General features: G+C 41.5%; 1 protein-coding gene across 1 annotated transcript; it reads right to left on the bottom strand.

Moving 5' to 3' along the window:
• Positions 1 to 9,567: 9,567 nt before the first annotated feature.
• On the bottom strand, positions 9,568 to 11,508 carry LOC126497690 (polyadenylate-binding protein 1-like). Its single transcript, XM_050135868.1, has one exon. It carries the CDS (start codon positions 11,506 to 11,508, stop codon positions 9,568 to 9,570), a length of 1,941 nt encoding a protein of 646 aa, XP_049991825.1.
• Positions 11,509 to 11,784: the final 276 nt, after the last annotated feature.

The raw sequence follows: 11,784 nt of genomic DNA, 5'->3' as shown, positions 1-11,784 counted from the left end.
TTATTTCCAAGATTATGTAAGTTCATTTTAAAAAAGTAGAAAAGTAGGAGGCAGCAAACTCCACAGGAGTAGGATTGAGCAAGCAGCCTGGGCTGGCGAGGGCCTGGGACAGTGAACTCCATGGGAGCAGGAGCAGATCTGTACCAGGAACATTTGTCAAAGCAGGATTGGGCCAGCGACCTAGCCCAGAGCAGACCTGAGGCAGTGAGTTCCACAGGAGTGGGACTGAGCTGGCGACCTAGGCCAGAGCAGGTCTGCGGTGAGCCCTGTGGGAGCAGGAGTATATTCAGATCAGGGACATTTACAAAAACAGGACTGATCCTGCGACCTAGGCTGGAGCAGACCTGAGACAGTGAACTCCACAGGAGCAGGTACAAAGGGGTAACCACTGAGGGAGTGGGCTGTAATCAGAGACCTCTGTGGTTCAGGCATGAGTCTGGGACCTTTAAGGGTGTAGGCAGAAGCCAGAGACCTCTGCTGATCTGGGCATGAGTCTGGGACCTCTGAGGAAGTAGGTCTGAGCCAGGACCAACCCCAAGCCAGTGACCTCCACAGAAACAGATGCAGACCATGGACATTTACAGAAACAGTTCTAAACTGGCAAGCTAGGCCAGAGCAGGCCTGAGAAAGCAAACACCATGGTAGTGGAGCAAACCCTGGGAGTGCCTAGCAACCTCCAGGAACACAGAGTTATCAATGGTGACTGGAATGATGGCAATAACTGAACCATGAGGAGCAACTGTCTGAGCCTTGGATCAACAGGCACCTGGAAGATTGATCACCAGAGTCACAGACAGCTCCGACTTCACCAATTAGAGGAAAAGATGAATAGAAAAGGTAAGAACACATTCAACACCACAAAAAGAAACATGACACCAGTAAAATATAGAGACCCTACAACAACAAAAATTGAACAAACAAATACAGATGAAGCAGAAGAAAATGACCTAAAAAATAACTTCAGGGGAATGTTTGAGGCCCTTAAAGAGGAAATGAGAAATTCCCTCAAAGAAATGGAGGAAAAGACAAAAAATTGGAAGACATCAATAAATCCCTTAGGAAAAAAAACAAGAAAAAGCAATGAAACATATTAAAGAAACAATTCAAGACTTTAAAGCTGAAATAGAGACAATAAAGAAAACACAAGCCTAGGGAATTATATAAACATAATCATTAGAAAATAATCAGAAACCACAAATACAAGCATAACCAGCAGAATATAAGAGATAAAAGAGAGAACCTCAAGCACTGAAGGTATAAAAGAGGAAACAGATTCATCAGTCAAAGAAAACATTAAATCTAACAAAAGCTTAACACAAAATATCCAGGAAGTATGGGACATCATAAAAAGACCAAACCTAAGAAAATAAAAATAGAAGGAGAAGAAGTTCAACTTAAAGGCACAGAATATATATTTAACAAAATCATAGAAAAAAACTTTCCCAACCTAAAGAAAGATATGCCTATGAAGATACAAGAAGCTTACAGAACACCAAATAGACTGTATCAAAAAAAAGTCCCATTGCCACATAATAATCAAAACACTAAACATACAGAAAAAAGAAAGAATATTAAGAACTACAAAGGGAAAAGGCCAAGTAATATATAAAGGCAGACCTATCAGAATTACACCTGACTTCTCAATGGAAACGATGAAAGCGAGAAGGTCCTGGTCAAGCGGTATACAGACATTAAGAGACCATGGATGCCAGCCCAGACTACAATACCCAGCAAAACTTTCAATCACCATGTGTGGACAAAGCAAGATGTTCCATGACAGAAACAGATTTAACTAACACATAGCCACAAACCCAGCCTTACATAAAGTACTAGAACTCCAACCCGAGGAAGTTGGCCACATCCACAAAAACACAGACAATTGATGATCTCACAGCAGCAAATCCTACAGAAAGGAAAAAATACACAAATTAACATCACCAACAATGAAAACTAAAATAACATGAACTAGCAATCGCTGGTCATTAATATTCCTTAAAACAATGGACACAACTTACCAATAAAAAGGCACAGGCTAACAGATTGTATATGAAAACAGAATCCATCCTTCTGCTGCATACAGAAAAGACACCTCAACCTCAAAGACAGATATTGTTTGTTTCTGAGATCCATTTTATTGGAAATTTTTTTCTCAACCCTTTACTCTGAGGCAATGTCTAACAAAATAGACTTCAAAATAAAATAAATCAAAAGAGACAAAAAAGGACACTTCATATTAGGCACAAGAAAAATCCATCAAGAGGAAATCTCAATACTGAACATCTATACTCCAAATACAAGGGCACCCTCATATGTAAAAGAAACATTTCTAAAGCTTAAATCATACATTAAACCTGACACACTAATAGTGGGCGACTTCAACACTCCACTCTCACCAGTGGACAGGTCAGTCAGACAAAAAATTAACAGGGAAATAAGGGAAGTAACAGATGTTATGACTCAAATGGACTTAACAGACATCTATAGAATATTCCATCCAAACATAAGAGAATATACCTTCTTCTCAGCACCTCATGGAACCTTCTCAAAAACTGACCAAATATTCAGTAAGAAAACAAGCCTCAATAGATACAAAAAAATGGAATAATCCCATGTATCTTATCAGATCACCGTGACATAAAACTAGAATTCAACAGCAACTCTAATTCCAGAAAGCCCACAAACACATGTAAATTAAACAATTTTCACCTGAATCATCAATGGGTCAAAAAAGAAACAAAGGGAGAAATTAAAGATTTCTTAAAAGTCAATGGAAATGACCACATAAAATATCCAATTTGTGGGACACAATGAAAGCAGTGTTGAGAGAAAAGTTCATAGCACTAAATGCCTAAATAAAGAAGCTGGAAAAAAAATCCCACACTAGTGAATTAAAAGAACATTTGAAAACTTTAGAACAAAAAGAAGCAAACTCACCTAAGAGGACTGCAACAAAATAGAAACAAAGAAAACAATACAAAAAAAAATCAATGAGACAAAGAGTTAGTTTTTCCAGAAAAATCAACAAAATAGACAGACTCTATCCAAACTAACCAAAAGGCAGAGAGAGGGAGAGTGAGAGTGAGAGCGAGAGCGAGAGAGAGAGAGAGAGAGAGAGAGAGAGACTATCCAAATTAACAAAATCAGAAATGAAAAGGAGGATACGACAGACATAAAGGAAATTCAGAGAATCATCAGGCCATATTTTGAAAACCTGTACTTCACAAAATTGGAAAACTTAAAGGTAATGGACAACTTGCTGGATAAATATCACTTACCAAAATTAATCAAGACCAGATAAGCAAATTAAATAGACCTATAATTGCTAAATAAATAAAAGCAGTCATCAAAATCCCCACCCCCCCAAAAAAAGCCCAGGACCAGATGTTTTCAGCTCAGAAGTCTTCAAGATTTCCAAAGAAGAACTAATACTAATACTCTTCAAATTGTTCCACACAATAGAAACAGAAGGAACATTGCCAGATTTTTTTTATGGGGCTACAATTACTCTGATACTTAAATCACATAAAGACATTGCTAAGAAAGAGAATTACATACCAATCTCACTCATGAAAACTGATGCAAAAATACTCAATAAAACATTGGCAAATCAAATCCAAGAACACATCAGAACTATCATCTACTATGAGAAAGTCATCTTCATCTCAGAGATACAGGGATGGTTCAACATACAAAAATCTGTCAATGTAATCTTCCATATAAAGAAACTGAAAAATAAAAACCATATGATCATCTCATTATATTGAAAAAGCCTTCTACAAAATACAGCATCCCTTCATGATAAAGGTCTTGGAGTGATGTGGGACTCCCCTCTATATTTACAGAGTCTAGATTATGTGTATTATTGTGTTTTCTTTAATTTTTTGACTGTAAAGAAGCTAAGTACAGCATGTCATCATATGGGCTGCTAAGTTAAACCAAATTATATATTTTAAAGGTTTCTTGACTTAAAAGTTTGAGTCTATGGATATGTTGCTTTGGAAAAGAGGTTCTTCTTTTGATTCAACAGAGGATGAGAACCTGTGGATTGCTCCCAGACCAATATGGTTTGATAGAACATGACCCCCTGAACATTTCCTGTAAATATACCCCCCAAAATATTTTGCCCAATAAACAGCAGGAAGCAGTATAGAGAACTATGCCCATATTCCCAAATATTGTCTATAAATATTTGTTTACATTTAAAGGGGGATATGCTATAGAGATTTGCATTGGTATGGATCTTAGTTTATTGTTACAAATTTAAGGTCAATTTTGCTATACTGTGTATATGCATTTCTGATCTTGATTAGGGTATTGTGTTTGTTCAGCTCATTTTGAAATGCAATATGTAAATAAGAAATATAGGTAAATAGTCATCTATAATAGTTAAGCTTGTAGTCAAGTTAGTTAGATTTTCTAGATGTACAGAGATATATTTCAGGTGGATAGGAATTCTTCAAACTTTTCAAAGACTACAGAATATGACACTAATACTGTGTAAGAACTTAGGACTTTCATGACAATGAGACACATGTGTTCCTGGCAGCACCAATTACTTCAAGAGGAAGATGAGCATCAAAGAGGCTCCTTATAGAGTTTGCCATTTTGGCAAGAAACTGCTCTTTCATAGACTGTTTGATGAACTGGACATGCGGGATCCAGAGAGAAATGACTGCTAAACTTGCGTAAAGGTGACACAATCCTTTGGAGTTCCAGCTTCATGAAAGACTGCTAGATATTCTGCAGGATACAGAAGAAAGTGACTGACAAACTATAGATGGGTCTGTCTTTGAAATTTCCTGCTTTGTGGATAAGTCTGCTGGATACTATGGGCCTGTAGGCTTAAGATGGATGCTACAATGGTACAGAAGAACTTTGGGTGACTGTCCATGCAGAAATATATCTCTGTCAATTCTAGAGTCTAGAGTTTTGGAAGTTGTTTATAATGCACTTCCTGTTTATTTAGGTAATATCATATCCTTCTGGAGTCTTTGATATAGTTAAAGAATTTATAGTTATAGTTTTCCTTAGTTATGATAAAAGATAATGTAGATATAAATATTGTAACTGTAATTCTTGCTTGTTCCTACTTTTTTTTTTTTTTTTTTTTTTGGTTTTTCGAGACAGGGTTTCTCTGTGGTTTTGGAGCCTGTCCTGGAACTAGCTCTTGTAGACCAGGCTGGTCTCGAACTCACAGAGATCCGCCTGCCTCTGCCTCCCAAGTGCTGGGATTAAAGGCGTGCGCCACCACCGCCCGGCTTTGATACCTATTTTTATATGTAATTTGACTATATTAAAGTTAAAACTTTCCTTTTTATTTAAACAGCAAAGGGGAAGTGATGTGGGATTTCCCTCTGTATGCTGTAATTATTATTGGTTAATAAAGGAACTGCTTTGGGCATATAGCAGAGCTATAGGGGAACAGAACTAGGTGGATAAAACTAAACTTATTGCTGGGAGAAAGGAGGCAGAGTGAGAGAGAAACTATGTAGCCTCACTTGGAGACAGATGCTGGAACTTCACCCAGTAAGCCACTGCCATGTGGCGATACATGGATTAAGAATAGAAATGGGTTAAATTAAGATATAAGAGTTAGCAAATAAGAAGCTAGAGCTAATGGGCCAAGCAGTGATTTAAATAATATGATTTCTGAGTGATTATTTTGGGGCTGAGCAGCAGGGAACTAATTAGCGGCCTCCTTCCAACATTGGTGACAAGAGCTGGATCATCTCATTGGTCCAGAATTTAGTTACATGTCCTTCATAAACTTGGCAGTCTTGTACGATTGCTACCCCAAAAGCTGCAGCTGCATCTGTATAGAGAGTGAGTTTGCAAGGTTTGAGAAGCACAGAACCTAGCATTGGGAAGTCTTTAAATTTTACATGAGGAGGTCGGGCAGTGGTGACTCATGCCTTTAATCCCAGCACTCTGAAGACAGAGGCAGGAAGATCTCTGTGAGTTTGAGACTATCCTGGTCTACAAGAGCAAGTTCCAGGACAGGTTCCAAAGCTAGAGAAAATCCCTGTCTCAAGGAGAAAATTTACATGTGTATGTATGTCTCTGTGTGTGCGTGAGCACGCATGGTTGTGTATGTGTGTGTGAGCATGCGTGGTTGTGTACATGTGTGTGTGTGTGCATGCGTATGTGTGTGTTTTCATGTGTGATATCTATTTCCAAAGTTTGATGACAACTCATCTGAGCTGGATGTCTCCTTCCACTTTTCCATGTGTGCAGGGGAATTCAGGCTACCGGGCTTATAAGGCAAGGCTTTGACACATCAAGTCAATCTTACCATAAACATTTGCATCTAATAGAACATGACAATGAAGGAGACACAGGGCGAGGGGACTTGAATGGCTCCACCCCAAACTCTGCAATGGCTTAGATTTCTACTATATTTGGATGTGAAACAATGGAATAAAGCCAACAAGAAGGACTGATATTTTTACTTGAAAAGTAAAAATTTTAGTTTATGGATGAAATATTTTAATGAATTTGAGTATTGGTCTTCAATCAAAAAGAAATTAAAAGAAGAAAACTTTTTTAAGGTCAAAACCCTGAAGTTACAAAGAAAAGCAATTAATTGTAGCAGCCACAAAACGTACTTAAGTGGGCATTAGAGGGTGAGGAAAGCCTATTCTGAAGAGGAGGAGGACTCATCTTATACAGACTGAATCAATTCGCTGACTCTGGAACTTTATTCTTGGCAAGAGTTAGATTTTCTGTAATGAGCATTAAAGGAATACCAAACAGCTTTTTTTACCCTCTAACTTTTGGAGAAAATAAAAATTTCACAATTTTAGAAAATGAAAAAAATAACTACATAGATACAGATGCTATGTTCTTTGTGAAATGACTTATCCACAGGGCCATCCTAAGCCTGCAGGAATCATAGCTAATGAAAGCACATGACATAGGAAGCACTTTAACTTCGGAAACTTACTATGTAATGGAGGTTATTATGAATCTCTTCCAAAGTTGCCATTATTTTGAATGCCTTGGCTATGTTTTTCACAGCCAAGACACTTTTGAAATGAAAATTAATGGAACCCTTTTCACTATCAGTGGAGATAAGCAGGCACGGAGACCTCTGTGAACGTGCAGCCAAGGGGACGTGGACAGAGCTCAGATGAGCAGAGGGTGATACTCAGGTAGGAATGTCTCTTTCCTGTGCCAGCATGGAAGGGCTGCAGCTGCCTCTCCGCTTGATGTGTGTGTGTGTGTGTGTGTGTGTGTGTGTGTGTGTGTGTGTGTTTTATGCACTGCGCACTTCTGTTTATCAAAGTTCCCCCTAGTTTGCATCACTCCCCAGGTATTTTCCTATAACTGTGGCTAACTGCATCTCTGCTCGTGGGAGTCCTTGTGAAACAGACAGGACGGCTCCAGCACTGACTCCAGTGCCATGCTCCATAGCATGGACACTGCTTTGCTCTTTTTCATGTGTCATCCTGGGAATGAAAGATTGTTTGCAAATTTTTGTGCCAGTTAAGAGCATCCAGGTTCATGTCTCCCTAGGCTCATACCCAGATTCCTACCAATGGGGTGACTTGGATATGCAGGAGAGTTCCTTGGATAATACTCAGTGACGCCTGCTATCACTGGGAACTTAGTTCCTACAAGCATGAGGTATGAGGCCATTTCCACATCCTCATGAAATCAAGCATCTTTTCATTTTTCTTTGTGTGAACTCGATGTTTAATGCACCTGTCTATCTCAGTGCTTCCATGTTCTCTTACAATCCTGATAATCTCGATACTGTACAAGTTATTAGGCTTAAATTTAATGGTAATTGTGTTAACCAATGGCTATTAACACCCCAAAGTGAGAGCAATGTATTTTAATTGTATATTACCAAAAAGCTGATTATTTTGAAATCATTTACATAGATGTTTGCTATTAGGTTTTGTATAAATCTTTGTTATTAGAGTTGACTTATGCTACAATCCATTGTAAGGAAAAGATATGGAGAAAGACATTAGAGTTTTTTTGGGTGATACAGAATTACTGTTTGGGGACACAAAAATAATTTGATTATAAAAATAACTTAAATTTTAAAAAATACATTAGTATTTGTGAAAAACATCTTTATTGTATAGACTGGTAGTCGTGAAAACCAAACTCTTTGCTGTATTGCTTTTCTTCTTAAATCCTCTCTTCTTGTGTGGAGGAAGCCATCCCTCTTCCCAGTGTGGAGAAAGCCACCCCCCTTCCTGGTGTAGAAGAAACCATGCCCTTCCTGGTGTGGAGGAAGCCATCCCTTTCCTGGTGTGGAGGAAGCCATCCCCCTTCTGGGTGTGGAGGAAGCCACTCACCTTTCCTGGTGTAGAAGAAACCATTCCCTTCCTGGTGTGGAGGAAGCCATCCCCCTTCTGGGTGTAGAGGAAGCCATCCCCCTTCTGGGTGTAGAGGAAGCCATCCCCCTTCTGGGTGTAGAGGAAGACATCCCCCTTCCTGGTGTGGAGGAAGCCATCCCCCTTCCTGGTGTGGAGGAAGCCATCCCCCTTCCTGGTGTAGAGGAAACCATCCCCTTCCTGGTGTGGAGGAAGCCACTCACCCTAGCACTTCCCTTCCCAGAAAGCACTAGCTAGCTCACATCTGCTTCAAAGGGCAAGTCGCTCATCCTGAAATCTCCTGTTGGGGTTTTCTTGGGCCTGAAAAAAAATCACATTAACCCTATCCCCTCCAAACGGTCCCTTCTATCTCCATATCTCCTGTCTCCCTTCTTCCCTCTTTTTCCTCTGTTTTTGTACTGCATAGTTTTTAATGACCTGATACTTTTGTGTTTAAACCTTCTCATCTAGTTCACCAGAGCACAGCTCCAAGAAACCAAGACTCGAGTTTTCCAAATCCCCAGAGCAGCAGTGAGATGCCAGTATACAATAAATGCAATCTGAATGTTAGTCAGGTCTGTAGAAGGTGCTTATGTATATGTTAGTCCATTCGACGATAGGAAAGTCCAGATGACGAATGTGACTTTTACGGCTGTAAAATGACAAATCATTGTCTGTAGTTCATGCCAGAGACACAAGTTTCTAAATTGAATGTGGTGTTTGGTACCATTAATAGATGGGATCATGAATTACAGACAGCATGTGTTCTGTATATAGGAACAAGTGAACAGAAATACAGTTGGCCACAGGCCTGCTGGGCATCTCAGAGGTGTTATGGGCCAACAGTGAAGCCTCAAGTAAAGCAAGAACGTTAGGACCCAATCATGTTGCCTTGCTCAGTTATCAATTCTATCTTAGAACTGACATCTGGAGCTATTCAAATTACAACTCAAGAGACGTTTTGAATTTTGTCACTTTGCAAAAAAAAAATCACTTCTCCAAAATCTATAAAACGTTAATTTGCTTTTAAATTTCACTGTTTCTGTTATCTGTTGTCTTAAACCAAATGATCTTGGGGCTGCTTTGCTCACCAGACCCGGCACTGACTTGGCACAGAAGATACTAATTTCCTTTATGTTTAGTTTTTATTTTACTTCTTTTTTTACCCCATAGTTCTTGGATGTCTAGATAATTTTCTTCAGTGAAGCAGGAGTTTTATTCTTCCTTCTGCTCAACTTTAAGCAGTTGGAACACCAGAGACACTGCTGACTGCTTGCTGGGAAGTTTCTTTAGCTTGGTGGGCTTGCAGAACAGCAATGGCTTCATCAACTTTGGTGTGGAGACACTCTGGAGACTCAAGCATGTGGCGCAGTTCTAAATTATCGATCTCCAGCAGCATACCAGTGATTTTACCGGCCAGAGCAGGGTGCATGGCTTGAATAAGAGAAAACAGCCATTCCCCTAACATTTGTTTCTGTGCTTGAGGAGAGGCAGACGCCAGCATGGAGGCAGTCAGCGATGCCTTACCTTGGACAGGAACAGCAGACCGCTGCATGTTGACTTGCGGCTGTGTACTAAGATGCTGAGGGGGATTCCGGACTCCAGCAGTATATTTATACTGAGCAACTGGGCGGGCAGCAGGAGCAGCTGCAGCAGAAGCAGCGGCAGGATGTGGTCCCATCAACTGTGTGGATGTGTTGGCAGCACGGTGTGTTGACATGCTCCATAGAGCCTGGGAGGAGGTTGGTCCTGAAGTACCAAATGACTGGATAGTAGATGGGTGGATGACACTAGACACACTTTGGAACGGATGAGCTCTGGCACCCTGAGCACTCCCACAGGGACCTGGTCCCTGCTTAGTAGATTGGTTAGGAGCACAGTGGGCTCCATGTTTCTGAGTCTGTGGTGTAGCTGTCATGAAGTAGCCTAAAGAAGCCTGCGCTGGCTGGAAAGGACTGATGACTGGGCTGGACACAGCACTGGTCCCTGCCATTCTTTGCATATACTGGCTACTGAGGTGAGCCTGGCGCTCCTCTTTGCGTTGAGCTAAAGCTACATAGAGTGGTTTGGTGGCCACAATTCTACCATTCATTTCTGTAACTGCGTTAGTGGCTTCTTCCGGAGAGGAGAAACATACAAACCCAAACCCTTTGCTGCGACCCCCCTCCATGGTAACCTTCGCGCTAGTGATAGTACCGAATGGAGAAAACTCCTTCCGGAGTCGCTCGTCATCAATACCATCGTCGAGGTTTTTCACATAAAGGTTAACACCTTGGGCCCTGATGCTTCTGTCTTGGGGTACCTGTTCGATTTTGTGCTTCTCTTGCCTCATCTGCCCGAATTTGTGCTTCAGTTCAGTTTGCCGTTCCACTTTTTTCTGAGCTCGACCAACATAAATCTGTTTTCCATTGAGGTCTTTTCCGTTCATCTCATCCACAGCCTTCCGGGCATCTTCATGTCTTTCAAAGCTTACGAATCCGAATCCTTTGGATTTTCCACTTTCGTCGGTCATGACTTTAACACTTAAGGCAGGCCCAAATCTGCCAAAGAGACCCTGGAGTCTCTCATCATCCATGTCTTCTCCCAAATTCTTGATGTAAACATTGGTAAACTCTTTAGCCCTGGCTCCAAGTTCAGCCTGCCTGTCTCTACGAGACTTAAAGCGACCGACAAACACTTTGCGATCGTTTAGAAACATCCCGTTCATCTTCTCAATTGCTCGTTCGGCTTCTTCCTGAGACTCGAAGTGCACAAATCCATAACCCTTGGAGCCGTTCTCGTCGCACACCACCTTACACGAAAGGATGTTACCGAAGGCAGAAAACGTATCATACAGCGTTTTGCTGTCGATGGATCTGTCCAGGTTTTTGACGAATATGTTGCCTACGCCACTTCTGCGCAGCGACGGGTCCCGCTGAGACCACATGATGCGGACTGGCTTGCCCTTTATCACATCGAAGTTCATGGTGTCCAGGGCCCGCTCAGCGTCCTCCAGCTGCTGGAAGTTGATGGAGGCATAGCCCAGCGAGCGGCGGGTGGTCCTGTCCCTGTAGACCCGGATGGAAAGGATGGGCCCAGCAAGGCTGAATTTCTCATACAGCATCGCCTCGGTTACATCGGGGTGCAGGTCCCCCACATAGAGGGAAGCCACGGAGTAGCTGGGGTCGCTGGGGTTCATGTCTACACAGGGCTGGGCAGGGAGAGGGACCAGCGCAGGAACAGAAGGCAACCGGAAAGGAAAGCCCTCAACGGCCTAGAATTCGGCGGTTCGGCTGCACGGGCGACTTGATTCCGGTGCGGAGCGAGACTGTGGTGCCTTAAGACCCCGGGGTCCGGCTGGAAACCAGCCTCCATAGCTGGGTTCCGGATGCTGGGATGCTGATGCCTGTCTGGTTCTGGCTGGTTGCCCTTTAGGAAATCAAAGTATTTGGTGGAGAAAACATGAATTTAAAGA

The sequence above is a fragment of the Alexandromys fortis genome, unplaced genomic scaffold, assembly GCF_014885135.2.
Source record: "Alexandromys fortis isolate MF-2015 unplaced genomic scaffold, M_Fortis_MF-2015_v1.1 scaffold_23, whole genome shotgun sequence".
Lineage (NCBI taxonomy): Eukaryota > Metazoa > Chordata > Mammalia > Rodentia > Cricetidae > Alexandromys > Alexandromys fortis.
The sequence above is the reverse complement of the archived record's forward strand: the minus strand, read 5'-3'. Positions and strand labels throughout refer to the sequence as shown.

Coding starts and splice junctions, on each gene's coding strand:
- LOC126497690 (XM_050135868.1), bottom strand. CDS start 11,508: ATGAACCCCAGCGACCCCAGCTACTCCGTGGCTTCCCTCTATGTGGGG.